Raw genomic sequence first — 19,847 nt, 5'->3', positions numbered from 1 at the left:
AAGCTATAGCATTCCCACAGCAATTATCACACAGTTATCCCCATAATGTCTCAAATATGTTTATTACCTATGACAAACAGCTCCGTCTAGAGGTAAAAGGCAGAATTTTCGTGATTAATAGATTTTCATAAAATACCACATTATAACCACTAGATGGAGCTGATAATGATAGTAAACAAACAGGAAGACATATTACAGTGATTACTTGTGACGGCTGTGCAAATGCGAAGGCATCAGCACAACAAATTATTTATAAACAGACCCCAAGTTGTCTCGGATCCCTACTCTGCTTAAGTGGCTGTGATTACTTAAGCTGGCCACACAAGGACTGAAAATCGGCCAATTCAGCAGGGAACAGATAAAATTAGAATCATGTTTGGGCACTGTATGTTGATTTATCGATTGACTTCTGTAGAACCTTCCTGTCGGATTGTCCATTCTCGAAAAAGGCTGCAGACTAACCTGCAATCCCGATCAGTGTATTCTGACAGTGGGGAAGTCTCTTCACTGTCACAATACAACAGTTCAACAAGAGTGTTTCCCCCATCTACCTCAAATGTGTGAATGGGGGAATCAGGTCAGTTTTTCTTTCGTTCAACTCTCTGCTTGAATGAAAATAACTGTCATTTTTGGGCTGCCTAAATGATATAATGCACATGGAACAGCCAATGACTACTGACCGAAATGCCACAGAAACATTTTGAAATATATTCAGCTTGGATTATATATAAAGACTTACAGCAGGGGTTCTCACCCTTTCGAAGTGTGAGGGTCACTTCAGTGATTTGGTAACTGGTCACGGGCCACAATAAAATAATATAGTTCAGGAATTTAAAATTTTTTATTTTGAATAGCATAATTAAGTGTTCTTGCATGGCAAGACCACTTACTGTTATCTCACGTATATATTCTTATTATTATAGCCAAATTTACCACCCTAACTCCTCCCACAGTTTTTACACTACATAGACAGTAATATAGCGAAACATGTGGATTGTTCCTGATTGGTGTGCTATTACTTTGTGGAACGTTTCACCGAATGGTTCACAAAATATCGGCGTTTTTGTTCTGAAATTGTTCCCATAGGAATGAATGGCGGAATGTTCAAAACTAGAGTGGGAGCTGACAAAAGCTAGAGTGTGAGCTGAAAAATCAGGACACAATTTCTAAACTGCCATCACTCCCTCATTTTCAAGCCCACCTACACAAATCTTATATCAAAACGTTCAGCTATCCCTGCTGCCACTAAAAATGTCCACGGCTAAGCCATAGTCCTGATAGTTTTCACAATATGACCATTTGTTTGCAACTCTCGCCACCCATTGACATTCATTAAAACTTCACTCTAGCCACCTCAACTTTGAAGGGCAATTTCTAAACTGCGACTTTGCCTTCATTTTTAATATTTCAGAGACATACTATGCATCAAAGTGTAGGTCTGGGTCTTGTGATTCTCACAATATAAAGCTCTTCGCTGTAGGATTTATAGTTTTTAAAACTACAACCATTTAAAGATGCCAGTGAAGTGAGCAATTTGGAGCAGTTTGTTTTTAACCGCTCTTCTCTGCCCTATTTGAAATCTAATCTTGAATTCGTGACAGTTTGGCCGGCTTCTGGTTAAAGGTTTGGAAATAAGTTTTCTGCAGTAGAGAGTATTTGAGGTGATAATGCTGCTAATGTTTATATAAATGTATGTTTTAATGTAACTGTGAAGCACTTTGGGCAACAACATTGCAATTAAATGTGCTATATAAATAATTAAAAGTTGAAATGCATTTCTCACTCTATCAAGCTTGCCATGTGCACTTTTTAAATTTGATCAATTGGTTAGTGTAATGTTTTCTATCTTTACTCACTCCAAACACTCCACACAGTTACACTGCCCACTCCATAAAGTTACTCTGCCCAGTCCAACCTTTTCACAGTTACTCAAGCCACTCCACCCAGTTACTCTGCCCACTCCAGTTGTAGACTATTGGTGGAGGCAAGAACACTTCACACAATTTCCCCAGAAATTGTAGCTTTTCTAGTTAACATTTTCCTCCTGAAGTCCCTAAATGCTGGTGGGAGGGAGAGGAAAAGAAGCCAGCTTTCAACGGTTGAAGAAAGCTACATACAGTCATGGCCGAAATTGTTGGCACCCTTGATATTTTTCCTGAAAATCAAGTATTTCACACAAAAAAGGTATTGCATTAACACATGTTTTGCTATACACATGTTTATTCCCTTTGTATGTATTGGAACAAATATAAAACAGAGGCAGAAAAGCAAATATGACATAATGTCACACAAAACCCCAAAAATGGGCTGGACAAAAGTATTGGCACCCTTAACTTAATATTTGGTTGCACACCCTTTGGAAAACATAACTGAAATCAGTCGCTTCCTATAACCATCAATAAGCTTCTGACACCTCTCACCCGGAATTTTGGACCACTCTTCCTTTGCAAACAGCTCCAGGTCTCTCTTATTGGAAGGACACCTTTTCCCAACAGCAATTTTAAGATCTCTCCACAGGTGTTCAATGGGATTTAGATCTGGGCTCATTGCTGGCCACTTCAGAACTCTCCAGCGCTTCTTTGCCATCCATTTCTGAGTGCTTTTTGACGTATGTTTGGGGTCATTGTCCTGCTGGAAGACCCAGGATCTTGGACGCAAACCCAGCTTTCTGACACTGGGCCCTACAGTGCGACCCAAAATCCTTTGGTAATCCTCAGATTTCATGATGCCTTGCACACAGTCAAGGCACCCAGTGCCAGAGGCAGCAAAACAACCCCAAAACATCATTGAACCTCCACCATATTTTACCGTAGGTACTGTGTTTTGTTCTTTGTAGGCCTCATTCCGTTTTCGGTAAACAGTAGAATGATGTGCTTTACCGAAAAGCTCTATCTTGGTCTCATCTGTCCACAAGACGTTTTCCCAGAAGGCTTTTGGCTTACTCAAGTACATTTTGGCAAACTGTAGTCTTGCTTTTTTATGTCTCTGTGTCAGCAGTGGGGTCCTCCTGGGTCTCCTGCCATAGCGTTTCATTTCATTTAAATGTCGACGGATAGTTCGCGCTGACACTGATGCTCCCTGAGCCTGCAGGACAGCTTGAATGTCTTTGGAACATGTTTGGGGCTGCTTATCCACCATCCGGACTATTCTGCGTTGCAATCTTTCATCAATTTTCCTCATCCGTCCACGACCAGGGAGATTAGCTACAGTGCCATGGGTTGCAAACTTCTTGATAATGTTGCGCACTGTGGACAAAGGCAAATCTAGTTCTCTGGAGATGGACTTGTAACCTTGAGATTGTTGATATTTTGCCACAATTTTGGTTCTCAGGTCCTCAGACAGTTCTCGTCTCCTCTTTCTGTTGTCCATGCTTAGTGTGGCACAGACAGACACACAATGCAAAGGTTAAGTGAACGTCTCTCCTTTTTATCTGCTTTCAGGTGTGATTTCTATATTGCCCACACCTGTTACTTGCCCCAGGTGAGTTTACAGGAGCATCACATGCTTGTAACATTCTTATTTATCCGCAGTTGTGAAAGGGTGCCAATACTTTTGTCCAGCCCATTTTTGGAGGTTTGTGTGACATTATGTCGAATTTGCTTTCTTTCCTCCCTTTTTTTGTTTTGTCCCAATACACACAAAGGGAATAAACATGTGTATAGCAAAACATGTGTTAATGCAATACGTTTCGTGAGAAATACATGATTTCCTGGAGAAATATCAAGGGTGCCAACAATTTCGGCCATGACTGTACATCCCTGTATGTGCCGTCCCCAATACCCCTCCTCCTGTCCCAGTGTAGAACAGAATGCGACAAGGAGACTGCATGGGCCCCCTGGAGCATGGAATAGGATCGCCACTGCAACCCCTGATGCTACACCAATGGTTGGGGGTGTGTAATAAATACAAGTCTCAGCTGTGGGGTTTTACCATCCCCAAACCACAAATGTAAACGAACCCTTACTAATGTAAATAAACCCTTACTATCCTGAGCCCCCTAGAATGCTCCTTTCACACTGATATACTGCAGTTTACCCACACCCCAAGTGCAGAACAGTGCACCGGCAGCTTTCCTGCGCTTTGCCATAGACTTATTATACCTTGCGGGTGTGGTGCACTTTCTGAAAGCACACCAAACCTACAGGATATAATACAAGTCTATGGCTCAGTGCAGCCAACCCACAGGAAAGTGGAAGGTGCACTGTACTGCACCCATGGATCAGTGTGAAAGCAGCCTAACAGTTGTAACCATTTTATATGTGCTAATATGCCATTGCAAAAGCACAGTGTATGTGATGTTTAATACTCTGACCTTTTTTCCCCCCTCTTCCAGAGGCATCGCTCTCTGTCTCCAGGCTGCTAAAAAGGTCGCAGGTAAAGTGCACTTGGTATCACTCCACCTGGGACAGGAGCCGGAGCTACAGAGGAAACATCGATTTATGCGGCTCCAGTTCCCTCCACAGCGACCTACCTCCTCCGAGTCTAGCTCACTGCACTCTGATGCTCTGGAATGGCATGTTAGCAAGCCTATATTGAGATCATTGGGGTTACTGACCCTGGGCATGTGCTTCCCAGGTTTGAGGTAGAAGCCACATTAGAGGGCTCCGTGGGCCACAGGTTGAGCACCCCTGACTTGCACCATTTAAAGATTTCTTGGTCCACCTTAAAATAAGCTGTAACCGATTTCCGAATTCTAAATTAATCTAGTTCATGAAGCAAAACAACAAATAATAGCAAGCAATGTAGCCCAGTCACCACAAAGACAGTGAGTGATATAATTTCAATGCTAAATAACAATGCATAATACTAGAAGCTTATTAAAACCATTATATAGCATAAAGACAAAATTGGTTTCAAACATATACATACACCAAACCAAGTTTTGTAGTCCAAAATCACTCAAAGAATTACCAGAAGCCAAAGGTTCCATCCTGAAATTATTCATTTTATCAGCCTATCAGGCAATAGGTACTGTGGGGGTCTATTGATAAAAAAAGAAAAATGCTCACACAATTTGCACAGCCTTTGCAAATTATCCCCCTAATTATTTCCTATGACAATCAGCTCTATCTAGTGGCCATAATGCAGTATATTCCTGGCTGGGGTATTTCCATAAAATACTGCATTATGGCCACTAGATTGATCTGATTATCATAGGAAATAAACAATAAGACTCAATACAGGGATTGCTTGTGATGACTGTGAAAATGCTAAGGCATCCACAGAGCAGATTTTTAAGCCCTCATGCACACTTCACGGTTTGATAACGCTGGTAACGTTAACTGTGTAAAGTCACATTAAAAACATGATTTTGTTAGATTTTCTTAGCGTTTAGCCACGATTAGCAGCGTTTTTCCACATTTGCATTTTTTAGCAGTTTTTTTTTACACCCCCCAATTTTTTTTTGGGTCAAAAAAACCATCCAATAACGCCGGTTTGCGCCATTTCACCGTGTTTTAACAGCTAAAAAACTCCTTTAAAAACCCACTAGTTTTTTTTTTCCAGACAAAAAACGTTGGTTACAGTCTGTGTGCATGGCCACCTAGGAAAACATGCTGGGGGGTAGAAAAAAATGCCAAAAGCCAAAAACAGCAGCTGTAAAAACGTCAAGTGTGCATGAGAACTCAAAAATAGAACCCCAAGTCTTCTCAGAACCCACTCTGGTTGAGTGGCTGAGGTTATTGGATGATAATATGCACATGTAACAACTAATGGCCACTGAACGAGATAAAAACAGATTTCCAGAAATCTGTTCAGCTTGGATTATATATAAATACTCAGAGCAATTTAAACTTTTTTTTGGCCGACCTTAACACAGTTGGGAGTTGCCCTCCCTCTTAGGTCCTCTTAAACCCTTGGCACCGCCTGTTTTATTCATTTTCAGCCCTCCAAACCTTCCGACTTCCAAACCACTTATATATCCAAACCATCCTTCCCTATATCCTGCCTACTTTCTTTCACCCACTTGATATCTAATAAGATCACAAATTCCTCTCCTGTTGCCTTTTTTCCCCACTATCCAATCTCCTAACATATTTAAATAAATGGGAAGCATGCCATTGTTACTATTTCACAAACTTATTTCTGCATTTTCTTGATCCAGCCATGGAGGTTTACCTAAATGGTCTCTTATAATAGTATGTAAATTTAGTTTTCTCTGCTGCTGGGTTTTTAAATTTATACTGCATTACTTATGCCACCACATAACGACCATCCATGCTCAATAATATGCAATTTGAAGGAAAGCATTTACAGAGGCAAGAAATACATAACATGTAAAAAAAAAAAATACATATCACACAGCTCCTGATGGTCCAGAATACAGAACAGAACGTTATGGACACCCTGCCTGACCATAAATATATTAGCTTCTTTACTATTTGTGACAATGTACTGCACATTTTACAAACTATGGAATCAAAAGCCACCCTTAGGCAGACAATTCTCCTTTACAAAAACACAAAAGAAGTCATTATGTTTTATTTAAAAGCCAGGTTTATTATTTATCAGAACATTGTTCAGCCTGAATATGTGACTCCAAGCCAAAAATATGTTGTGAATTAGGCCTCTTTAAGTACAGGAGCCGAAGCTCCAGGGCAAAGCCAGTGAATGTATATGTGGAACATATGTTTGTGACACAGGAATGGAGTGCCATTAACAGCTCTACAAAACATGTCGTACCTTAGCTTAAATGGTCAAACTATAAACCAACAGACAAACTTAACATGCCTGATTGAAACAGCAGTACAACCCCCTACACAACATATCCTAATTGGAAACAGAAAGCCTGGCCATCCATTTTTATCACACAACCAGTAAAATGCATGTCCAGATTCCTGTCTGGTGCTAAACACAAAGACATATCTAACTCTTGATATTTAAAGTGGTAGTAAACCCACTAGTACAAAAAAGAAAAAACAAAAACAAAACTTTTGCCCTGAACAGCAATGTCATAATGTGCTAGTATGCATCACATACTAGCACATTATGTGAAACTTACCTTAACCTCCTTATCGGTATTCCCGAGTGTAGCCCGGGGTAATATTTGAGTATCAAGAGCGGTAACCCCGAGCTACACTCGGGCTTACCATGCGGCGTTGCTCAAGGAGTCCCTGCAGCACTTACCTTGTCCTTCGCTCCCACGATGTGTACCCTGCAGCGTCATCGGCTATCTCCTCCGGCCGATGCCGGCATCCGGTTTCCGTGTTCCGGTCCCTGTGACGTCGGGATGTACGGGCGCCGGAACCGGTGGCAAATTTTAAATTTTAAAAAAATGTCATTTTTTTAAAAATGATTATTACATAGTAAAACATTGCTGTTTCAAAACATTTCACATACATTTTGTCCCTACTGCTTTGTCCTGTGCCCTGCCTGCATTTTGACTGTTCTTTCTGCCTGGAAACTTAGAAAAGTCCATGGCATCCAAAAAGCGTCCCTTTATGTCAAAAGCGGTTTTAGACCAGCTAGAGAACAGCGATAGTAAATTAGAACCACTTGCAGAATTGAGTGATAATGATTCGTGGGGAAATTTGTCATCAGACACTGAAAACGATTTTGCGACTTTGCTCAGCGATGTGCGAATTTGCCTCTGTATTTCAAATTTCAGTGTTTTTGGTTTGATTACATTATTGAATTAAATTTATATTATTTTTTATGATTATTTATTAAATTATGATTTATGATTTCGTGTTTCAAATTTTATCCTACCCGGGATGTTTACTAGACTCTTGTTCGGACAGATTTCAGTGAGTTATTCCTAAAAATTACAGCGAACAATATAAAACTACATATTTCCATGCAAAAAAATGGTACCGCTTTCAGCACAAAAAAAATCGGAAATAATCAGACCGTTGAGGAGGTTAAAGCAAAGCCCTCCAGCAGGGAGCTGTCACTTCTTCTGGGTCCTTCTTCCGGATTTGTGAGCTCCAGCGGCTTGAATGGTCGAACTACGATGATGTCACTCCCACGCATGTGTGCGGGAGTCACTTTTTACGGCACACAGCTCTGATTCCTTCCATGTGCCGGTGCTGCTACACAAGTAAATATCTTTTAAAACATTGCATATTTTGGAGATATTTACAGTACCTACAGGTAAGCCTTTTTATAGGCTTACTTGTAGGTACAAGCACAAAAACAGACTTTACTACCACTTTAAGGTGGACCTATTATGAAAATTCACACTTTATATTAATCAACTTACAACTAATAAACATTATAAAACCAAAAAATCATGTTGAGTAAAGTCTAGTACATACAATCAGAAAATCGTCTGAAAAATACTACTTTTGAAACGATCGTACAATAATCTGATCATTAGTACACAGTTTTCGTCCGAAATGATTCTAAGGGACAAGCATGAAAATGTTTCTCGTACGATACCAGATCATACGATTTTCATTCAATCAGTACAGTTTTTATCTGAAAATACAATACATCACTTCCGAATTTTTATTCTGTCTTCAAGAATTTTCCTAACTTTGGTAACCTCTTTATATTCGATATGAGACTAACATGCAAAAAAAAAAAAAAAAAAAAAAAAAGAAAGAAAAGGCACATAATTTGTTCAATATTCTCAACGTGTGTACGGGGCTTAAAGTGGTTGTAAAGGCTCATTCTATGCATGAAGGTAAAAAAAACTTCTGTGTGCAGCAGTGCCCCCAGCCCCTTCATTACTTATCTGAGCCCCATCGCAATTCACTGATGTGAACAACAGCCTTGGCTGTCCAGGGTCTCTGCCTCCTCATTGGCTGAGACAGGAAGCGGGAGCCATTGTCTCCTGCTGCTGTCAATCACAGCCAATCAGCAAATGAGAAGAGAGTGGGGCTCCGTGTGTGAATGGACACACAGAGCAGAGGCTTGGGAACAGCCTGCTTTGGTGCCCCCATAGCAAGCTACTTGCTATGGGGGCACCCGACAGAAAGGAGGTGCCTGGAGCATCGGTGGATAACCACTGCACACAGCAGGTAAGTATAACATGTTTGTTATTTAAAAAAAAAAAAAAAGTGAGCCTTTTAGTATCGCTTTAAGAAATGTCTCTTGCTTAGCATGAATAAAGTAAAAAAAAAACAAAACACTGATGAGTTCTCTTATGTTGCCAGGCCTAGGCAAAAGATGCTTGGTCTCTGCTACCAAAAGCATTTTAGGTTTTTATGCCAAAAGACCGCAGTCTATTATTTTCAGTCATAAAAACTCAGACTCCTAGAAGTCTGGTGGACGGGATGATCATCAAAGCACAGTCTGCATATGTCATGAGCAAATATTGATGTCCCATGTTCTAGGATTTCAAACCAAACCATACACAGAAACAAGCTTTGCTCAACTGGGGTGCCATTTGGGTTCCACCGCACAGGACCCATTTGCATTCATTGCTATAGTGTTGGCAACTCATGACACTGATCCAGGGCAGACAGCATAGAGGAGCATCCCCAGTTTTCAGGAGAGGAAAGAAGTCTGGTTCATTCAGACCGTCTCTACCTCCCACCCCCTGCCATGCTGTTTGAGGCAAAAGGTAGGGCTCCCATGTGAAGAGGGAACTGTGTGTTTTTTGGGTAGCAGCTCTGTAACGAGGGACCCTGATGTGATGAGAAGACTCAGTGATGGGTGAATCTGATGTGAAGCAAGGACTCTGACTTGTAAGGAAGACTCCAACATGATGGAGGAGCTTTTGATGTAAAGTCACCTTCATAAATGAGGTTGTGTGCATCATCACAGGCTCATATTCCCCATTGATTAGACCCATTTAATGTTTTTCTACATTTCAGACTGGGGCGCCTTGAGATTTTGCATACTCCTAAAGGGCTTGCTTCTACTAGTGGCTGTAGAATGTGTGCACCCCTGACTGTTGCATTTCCAAGTTAAGGGGGCAGTAAATACACAACTCAGAGGTGTCTTTACCACCCCAAACCCACAGGTGTAAAATGAGCCCAAAGGCTGCCTCAACTAAAAAAAAGGTTAAAATGTTACTAAACCCCGGACCCTGCAATCACTATATCTGGTCTCCCACAGTACACAGAACATAGAAATGAAATTATTTTAGTAAATATAAACTGCTAAATACCTTTTCTCATCAGTTAGAACAGTCTTGTGACTTCAGTAGAACACTGGTTACAGCTTGAAGGAGGAGTTTTCTTTTTGCTCTAGGAGCATGCAGAACCCCTGACCTCTGTCTGGACAGTGCTGGTTGGCCCTGTGCTGATCACATACACTCTCCCAAGAAAAAAAAAACCTCTAGCAATACACACTAAACTGAGCATGTGACTATGGGTTCAGTCTGTCTTATCAGGTGGACATTTGAACAAGAGGAGGGGCAGAGAAAACAGGATCAAACAGCCTTTTTACACAGTGCAGAAGATTAACCCCTTAGGTTCCACGGTGAGTATAACTAGCATGCTTTACTGCATATACAGACTGATTTTACTGTTGTGGGTTTAGTAACACTTTTAAGAATTGCTAATCCATAAGAGGATTTATATTGAATGGACTACATACACATAGCACTTTGTAAAGCGCTGTCCAAACTGTTGGTGCAATATAAATCCTGTATAATAATAATAATAATATCTAAGAAAGATTAAAAAGACTGTAGGGCCCATTCAACTTCATCCGATTTAGCTACTTATTCAAATATTTATGTGTCAATTCCTTCATTTTTACTAGTATCAACTACATAGAAAAAAAAAGGAATGAAGAGATTTCCAGTCCGCAAACCCTAGGCTATAAAATGAGCTTTCCCTTAGAGAAAAGTGTCAATCAGAAGGTTACAGTGTAGTACCAGAGCACTAGTTTATTATTTCCATTTGTGCCAGTCCTGAGACAACAATCAGCATTTTGTGTGAGCTTTACTGAAATTCCTAGCAAAGCTGACTCAGCGGAGCACAGTACCAAACAGCTGTGCAAGCAACAGGTGCAGGGTGAGGCCACAAAACACGGTCGGGTCATTTTCCTGCATGCTTTCCATGGGCCCTGTGCCCAGGTAACCCATTTTCCAGCACGTGACAGCAACAGTAGTAACTAAAATAGTTTTATTTGCATTTAAACGATTATTTAAAACCGTAGATTGCTAGCAGATTACACAGGTAAGAGAAATCTCTGCTGAAAACATGTTTCAGACAGTAAACATTTATTTATGGCAGGTATTTATACAGCAACACACAGTAAATCACATGAGTCAGTCCATGCACATCAGTCCCCGACCTCAAAGAGCTTACAATGTAAGGTCCTGTATCTTACAAGCATGCAGATATATACTAGGACCAGTTTTAAACAGGAGCCATTTAACCTACCAACATGTCTTTGGAGCAGGAGAGGAAGCCAGAATACATGGAGGAATTCCGCACAAACACAGGGAAAATATGCAAACTCCATGCAGATATGTGTCCTCATCAGGATTACATTTGGGGATGCCAGTGCTGCATGGTCCTTGGTCTGAAGTTAGAATTGCTAACCACAGTACAATAATATTACTCCCAACAGATCACATAACTGTATGAAAGAGACATCAACCTACCTTACGGGCTTATCTCCAGGACCCAGGTCTTGAAATCCCATTTCCTCTAACTTGCAGCGTCGGTAAAGTTCATAATGTCTATTGTGTGTCTGTTCCCTTAGGTCCTCCATGTTAGTGCAAATTAGCATCTCACGTAGCTTCACAAAATCACAGTGATTCTCATTTTCCACTATTTGGAAAAGAACAGATGGGTGATGAAGCATATATGCATCAACAATCTTAGGAATTCCCAAGAAAACATGCAACAAAATGTAATCATCCCTGGCACCAAGGGTTTCTTGACCTGCAGCCCTGTATCAACATCCCACTGCAAGGCTGGAGGAAGAGAGGACTGTTTAGGGCTGCACTACAGTAATGAGCACTTTCATTTAGAGAAATGCTTGTCCAACTTGTAGTTGTGCCAGCACCTTTGCATTCAACTGAACCATCATATTCACACAGCATAACCTTGCTTTTATTTAATATCATCTAGTATTTGCTTTTATTTAGGGATGACCATTCTAGCTCTTGGGATTCGTCTGCAGCATACCATGATACCAGGAGGACATCTTGATCTTGTGAGCAGTGCCCTTTTCTGTACCATGTTTCTGTATACACAGTAAAGCATGACTGTTATACTCAGGGCTGCGGTTAGAAACCATGGAGCCCCATACAGCCAACCTGACAGGCCCCACCCTGCCCCCCCCCAAAAAAAAAGAAAGAAAAAAAAAAAAACAGTTTACCATGCTTCAGTTATGAATGAACACAGTGAGAGATCAGTACAAATCACTCATTGTGCCCAATTAGAGAAGAGGCTGGTAAATATGACATATTTATGGGACTCTTCCCCCACTCTCCATCCTGAAGAATCCTTTTGTGTGCTTGTAGCTGTCGATGGAAAAGAGAGGGAAGCAAGCAGCACTGGGGGCACAAAGGGAGGCCTAGGAATCAGGCGAAAATATATGGTGCGCAGGGAGGGTGATGGGTGCAGTGGAGGGGAATTACTGGAACCGATCCTCTGTATGGGTCTCTCTGAAGCAGTTGAAAGCCAGTGGAAGGAGAAGCCAGCTTTCAGCTGCTGCAGAGAGAGCCATACAGGGGATCAGTTCCAATAATTGCCCACCTGCCATGCTGATCACCCTCCCTGCCCACATCCAATTTACCGAGCTGCCTGGGCCCTGTACAGGAGGACTGGTGGTGCCCCCTTATCCACAGCCCTGGTTATACTCATTGTGGAACCTAAGGGGTTAATACTCCACATTGAGTAAAAAGGATGTTTGATCCTGTCTTCTCTGATCCTTCCATTCTTCTACTGTCCCCAATCCATCTGCTGATAGAACAGAGCCTTGGGGGCAAGCTGCACGTGCTCAGTTCGGTGTGTATTGCTAGAGAGTTTTTTTTTTTTTGTCTTGGGAGAGTGCATGTGATCAGCACAGGGCCAATCATCGACCAGACAGAGGGTCAGGGGTTATGCAGTCTCATAGGACAATCAGCGGAGAATGAAAACACCTCCTACAAGCTTTAACCAATGCTCTGCTGGACACTGATAGAAAGCACACAACCTGCTCTAACTGCTGATGAAAAAAAGATGTTTAGCAGTTTATATTTTCTAAACTAATTGCATTTCCATGTTCTGTGTACTGTGGGAGACCAGATATAGTTAATGCAGGGTCCTGGGTTTAGTAACACTTTAATACAAGCACACAGAGAGAATGAGTAAATCTAAGGATATGGCTGTACATGGTTGGAACCTTTATAATGCAAGGAAAGAAACGGAGGGATAATCTGAGCAAGAGGCTGGAGCCATACCCCAAAAAGCATGCAACTTGGTTCTTGTCAAAATGATGATTAAAGACAGTCAACCTAATTTCCCCCTTATAAAAAAAAGAAAACCATACATCCATTCATATCATACATTGGGCCTAATGAACCATTGTTTTCAACAACATACACTGCTCAAAAAATTAAAGGAACACTTTTCAACCAGAGTATAGTATCAAGTCAATTATACTCCTAGGATATTGATCTGGTCAGTTAAGTAGCAGAGGGGGATGTTAATCAGTTTAAACGGCTTTGGTGTTAATGAACTAACAGGTGCACTAGATGGGTAAAAATTACACAACCCCCAAAATAGGAATGGTTTTACAGGTGGAGGCCATTGAAATTGTTTCTCTACTCATCTTTACTGACTGTTTTTTACTAGTGTTGCATTTGGCTAGGGTCAATGTCACTACTGGTAGCATGAGGCAATACCTGGACCCTACGGAGGTTGCACAGGCAGTCCAACTCCTCCAGGGTGGCACATCAATACATGCCATTGCCGGAAGGTTTGCTGTGTCTCCTAGCACAGTCTCAAGAGCATGACGGAGATTCCAGGAGACAGGCAGTTACTCTAGGAGAGCTGGACAGGGCCGTAGAAGGTCCTTAACCCATCAGCAGAACCGGTATCTGCTCCTTTGTACAAGGAGGAACAGGGTGAGCACTGCCAGAGCCCTACAAAAATACCTCCAGCAGGCCACTGGTGGGAATAGCTGACCAAACCATCAGAAATGTCCTCTAGTGGGCCCTGTGCTCACAACCAGGCACCATAGAGCTTGATTGGCATTTGCCATTGAACACCAGAATTGGCAGGTCCACCACTGGCACCCTGTGCTTTTCACAGATGAGAGCAGGTTCACCCCAAGCACATGTGACAGACATGAAAGGGTCTGGAGAAGCAGTGAAGAATGTTAAGCTGCCTGAAACATCGTTCAGCATGACTGTTTTGTTGGTGGGTCAGTGATGGTTTAGGGAGGAATATCCATGGAGGGATGCACAGACCTCTACAGGCTAGTCAATGGCACCCTGATTGTCATTAGGTATCGGGTAATGATTCCATTGAATGGCCCCCATGCTCGCCTGACCTAAATCTAACAGAACACCTCTGGGATATCATGTTTTCAGTCCATCTGACGCCCCCAGGTAGCACATCAGACTGCCCAGGAGCTCAGTGATGCCCTGGTCTAGATCTGAGAGGAAATACCTCAGGACACCATCCATCGTCTCATTAGAGCATGCCCCGACGTTGTCAGGCATGCATACAAGCAGGTGGGGGCCATAAAAACTAATGAGTACCATTTTAAGTTGCTGCAATTAAATTTCAGCAAAATGGACAAGCCTGCTACATAATTTTTGCACTTTGATTTTCATGGTGTCATTGAATTCAGTCCTCTGTAGGTTGATAATTTTCATTTCCATCAAACGATAGGGCATCCTTACGTTCCTAACACATTACCCAGTCCATACCAGTATCGATATCGAGCATGATATTTTTCCCCATTGAGATCTGATGTGTTTTCAATGTGTTACTTTTTGAGCAGTGTATTTTGGCTCACATGTGAAGTGCACCAGACATGTGGCAAATAAACAACACAGCGTGTTGAAATAGGCTTGAGACACCTGGGCCAAAAATTGACAAATCACAAATTGTGAATTGTTGTAGAAATGCTGTGTTTCTGTATCATATAAACTGTGGCACAGATATTAGCAGCACCAGGTGCAGATCTGCACACTGGCCTTACTCCTTTGGTAAAGCTAATGTACAGACTCTAACTAGAGGGAGGCTCAGCTGGGAAATGCCTAGCTGAGCAGAGGGAAGGAGGCAACAGGCAGGTTTCCTCTGATGAGTGTCTAGATGAACACTTACCATAGAGCGAGCAGGCATTGGGCAGCTGTTTAAATTTCTCTCCACTAAAATCCACACCATAGAGATGTAAGAAACCAGTTTGTAACTCAGCCCAGCATACTCCACTTGGAAATGAGTTATAGTCACTGGGTGGAGCAATTTTTTTTAAAGTAGAACTCCAGTTTTCAGGGAACTTTTTGTCTCCTGCACACTGGGCTTTAAAGGCGTTTGTCATTTTTTTCTGCCTCTAAATGCTCCTCTACGTTAGCCTTGTGTCCACATACACACACAGGCATTTACAGGGGTATAGAGACATGAAAGTTTAGAGGCAGAAAAATAAACACTCATCACTTGGAGTTTCAAGAGAGGAGGGTTTGAACAGTAAAAACACTTGACGCACATAAACACCTGTAAATGTGTGTAAATGCACCTAAAGGCTAGGCGCATTTAGTGCTAGAGCTTTCATTCATTTCAATGGTTAGAATAAATTAATATTCCAGCCAATGGAATTAATGAATGCCCAAACTTTTTACGCCACTAAAGGCAACTAATCGCATTTGAAAACATGCACACTGGGCTTAAAAAAAAATAATAAAAAGCCAGTTTGCTTGGCAGGAAAAAACAACACCGATATTGAGCACATACTATTGTACACAGTTTAGGCAAGTTCACAGGAGTTTTGCGTTTTTGATTAGAGCTTTCTGCCAGAAAAAACACTAATCAGTAGGTTTTTTTTTCCGGCCCCTATACGTTGAGCTTAAAATATGCCTCTAATTGTCCTAATGTGCATGGGCACGTAGGATAACACTGAGCTGCTTCTACAGGCAAAACACAAAACTCCTGTAGAAGCAGCAATGTTTAAGCCAGTGTGCATGCCTGCCAGGAGAAAAGGCATTCAGAGGAGCTGGCCAAACATCCAGTGTGCATGTGGCCTTAAAGCGAAACTTAACTGTATCTGAGCACTACAAACTGAAAACACTGTTTATTTCAGTTTTAATATTTGAAACAAACTGAATAAATATAAAAAAAAATACAGTTTAAAACAAGTAAATATAATATACCTTCCTATTGTATTACTAACGTAAGCAGTATAAAGATGAATATAATTAAAGAGAATCTTTAGTGGCCCCCCAAAAAATTAAAAGTCAGCAGCTACAAATACTGTAGCTGCTGATTTTTAACTCTTTCATGCATGAATTATGAAAGCCACAGTTAGGAGTTCATTTTTTTCAACATTTTCCATGGAGTTCTGCACCTGTTCACTTGAGTGGACTGCATGTCTTTATCTGAAGACTTGACTCAGATGGTATTTGCTCCACTATCCTATAGGCCTTTCGATCATGCTCTACATTTGAGCTCTACAAAATAGTAGTGAAGTCTCCTGAAAACAATACAAAAAAATGGTCCTCCTGCAGGTTTAACCACTTGCCTACAGAGTCAATTCTGGCATTTCTGTCATACATGTAAAAAATCTGTTTGTTTTTTTTGCTAGAAAATTACTTAGAACCCCCAAATATATATATATATATATATATATATATATATATATATATATATATATATATATATATATAGAGCTCCCAGAGAAAAAAAATGTAGGTATGCCACACGGTATTTGCACAGCGGCTTTTCAAATGCAATGTAAAAAAAAAAACAAAAAAAAAACAGTGGGGAAAATTATTATTTGATCCCCTGCAGATTTTGTAGGTTTGCCCACTGGCAAAGAAATGAAGGGTCTATGATTTTTTATCATATGTGTATTTTAAATGATAAAGACAGAATATCAACCAAAAATCTAGAAAAAGAACATGATACAAATGTTATGAATTGAGATACAGTTCAGTGAGTAAAATAAGTATTTTATCCCCAAACAAAACATGACTTAGTACTTGGTGGAGAAACCCTTGTTGGCAAGCACAGAGGTAAACATTTCTTGTAGTTGGTTACCAGGTTTACACACATCTCAGGAGGGGTTCTGGTTTACAGATCTTCTCTAAATTCTTAAGGTTTCTTGGCTGTCGCTAGGAAACTCAAAGTTTCAATTCTCTCCATAAATTTTCTATAGGATCAAGGTCTGGAGACTGGCTAGGCCACTCCATGACCTTAATGTGCTTCTTCTTAAACTACTCCTTTGTTGCTTTGGTGGTATTTGTTGGGTCATTGTCATGCTGGAAGACCCATCCACAACCCATCTTCAGTGTTGTGGCTGGCGGAAGAAGGTTCACATCCAAGATTTTACAATACATGGCCCCATCCATTGGCCCCTTAATGCAACATAGTTGGCCTGTACCTTTAGCAGAGAAACAGCCCCATAGCATAGTGTTTCTACCTCCGTGCTTGACTGTAGGGATGGTGTTCTTAGGGTCATAGTCAGCATTTTTCTTCCTCCAAACATAGCGAGTTGAGTTAATGCCAAAGAGCTCAATTTTCGTCTCCTCTGACCACAGCACTTTCTCCCAGTCCTTCTCTGAGTCATTTAGATGTTCATTGGCAAACTTCAGGCTGAACATGTGCCTTCTTGAGGAGGGGGACCTTGCGGGAGCTGCAGGATTTCAATTCATGGTGGCGTACTATGTTACCAATGGTTTTTTTGGCAATTGTGGTCCCAACTGCCATGAAATCATTCACACGCTCCTCCCATGTAGTTCTGGACTGATACCTCACTTTTCTCATGATTATCCTTACCCCAGGAGGTGAAATCTTGCATGGAGCTCCAGACTGAGGGCGATTGATGGTTATTTTGTATTTCTTCCATTTGCGAAAAATCACTCCAACAGTTGTCTCCTTCTCTCCAATCTTCTTGCTGATGGTCTCTTAGCCCATTCCAGCCTTGTACAGGTCTATAATCTTGTCCCCAATGTCCTTTGACAGTTCTTTGGTCATTTGCTCATGGTGGGGAGGTTTGAATGGAAGAAAGATTCTGTGGACAAGTGTCTTTTATACACATAACGAGTTGTCATTCAGAGCACCTTCTTAAATTGGCAAGACTAATCTGTGTACCACCTGAGCACATAGCCAGTCTGTGGGAGCCAGAATTATTGTTGGTTGGTAGAGGATCAAATAATTATTTTACTTACTGAACTGCAACTCAATTCATAACATTTGTATCACGTGGTTTTTTTCAGTATTTTTGGTGGATATTCTGTCTCTATCATTTAAAATACATCTATGATAAAAACTATAGACCCTTCATTTCTTTGTTAGTGGGCAAATTTAGAAAATCTGCAGGGGATAAAATAATTATTTACCCACTGTACATCCTCATGCACTGTTAATAGTATACAGGGGTGTTCAACACACAGAATTGATAAAAGTAAAACGGACGCTTCATGCTGAGGGAAGTGAAAATGTTACATGTCTACGGTTTGTGATTTACCTCTTACTACATGTCTATAGCATGCAGTATTATGGCTGAAAAAAAAAAAAAAACTACAGAATTGGCATCATGCAGTCACAAAATATATTTATTACATTCCCAAAGACTTGCCTTTAATAATGAAGTAGCGGCCTGTACAGACCACAAAAAGGACAGCCAAGCTCGTACGCATGTTGGGTCCAATAAAACCTAGGATCATCTCTTCATTATGCAAAGGGAAAATTCCCTTGCAATATGAAAATTCACTTTGCTAAGCAAACAACCTATTTGCTTTTAGTAAATCAACACCATTGTGTTTTAGAGGGTTTAATTTACAGGGTCTTAGCATGTTGCATGTAAAATTAACTCTACAATATTGCTCTCAACAGACTAGAAGATGAAATGCTACATATGTAAATATGCAGCAGTAGGTAAAAAAAGATGAAAAATTAGAAGATATTTTTTTCATTGTTTCTGTTAAGAAGGCTCCTACACTCAACATTTCTGTTTAAACAAAGAACTTCAAAAGCAACAACAATTTTACCTTGTACAATCCCCCAAGGATACTGCCGGGCCTTTACCATCTTGTTTCCAATCTTAACCTCCTCCATACTACCTACCACTGCAAATGGTAGCTGTGCCTGCAAAAAAGGTTTAACAAAAGTGTATTTTTATATAATATTGAAAAAAAAAAAAAAAAACTCTGTTTTCTGTTCACAACAAAATAATTACAGCTTTGTTTACTATTAGCATTCAGACAAAAAGGGTTAGGTGACATGTACAGTTTTAGGATTTGGGTAATGTGTGAATTTATGGTATTAGGATAAGGGAGAAGAAAAAGGTTGATGTTAAAAGGAGAAGTATAGCCAAAGCTATTTTGGCTACTCCTGTGATTTGTTTTCAGCCAATAGCTGACTGACGCCTGCTGTTGGCCGACGTCACAGAGCCAGTGCAGGCTCTGAAAAGACCCTGACCATATGGTCGGGATACACCTAGAAGCTTGGATCAGCCCCTGACTTTCAGTGATCTACTCCCCCCTCCACAGCCCAGAGCTCCAGTGAGTGCTGGAAGGGCAAAGCAGAGAGCGAAGAGACTGACAGTCCCTGGCTCTCTACTCACAGAATGCTGAGAACTGAGCAATCAACAGTGCAGAAACCACGGGGGACAGATGCAGCATCGGATCGACTGATGATTTAAACTGGCCATAGATGGATCAAATCTTGACTGGTTCAGCAGGGACTGGCTAAGAGTCAATCCATCCAGTGATTTCGGTACAAGGCTGTCGGATTTTTTGCATGCAATTACTGCCTGCGGCTATATCTGCCAGCAATAATCATTGTGTT

The 19,847-nt window shown here is 41.0% G+C and overlaps 1 protein-coding gene across 2 annotated transcripts in view; it reads right to left on the bottom strand.

The window, feature by feature from the left end:
- Positions 1 to 19,847, bottom strand: part of LOC149459338 (septin-10-like) — a 101,411-nt gene that overhangs the window by 22,127 nt on the left and 59,437 nt on the right. For both annotated transcript variants that reach the window (XM_089681229.1, XM_089681230.1), the window contains exons 7-8: positions 19,049 to 19,145; positions 11,507 to 11,675 (exon numbers count right to left, since the gene is read on the bottom strand). In XM_089681229.1, the coding sequence (XP_089537355.1) occupies positions 11,507 to 11,675; positions 19,049 to 19,145 (266 nt within the window). The remainder of the gene's footprint in view (positions 1 to 11,506; positions 11,676 to 19,048; positions 19,146 to 19,847) is intronic.

The sequence above is a fragment of the Staurois parvus genome, unplaced genomic scaffold (assembly GCF_062004578.1).
Source record: "Staurois parvus isolate SC_StPar_1 unplaced genomic scaffold, SC_StPar_1.0 ptg000262l, whole genome shotgun sequence".
NCBI lineage: Eukaryota > Metazoa > Chordata > Amphibia > Anura > Ranidae > Staurois > Staurois parvus.
Note: the sequence above shows the minus strand (reverse complement) of the source record. Positions and strands in the feature narration are given on the sequence as shown.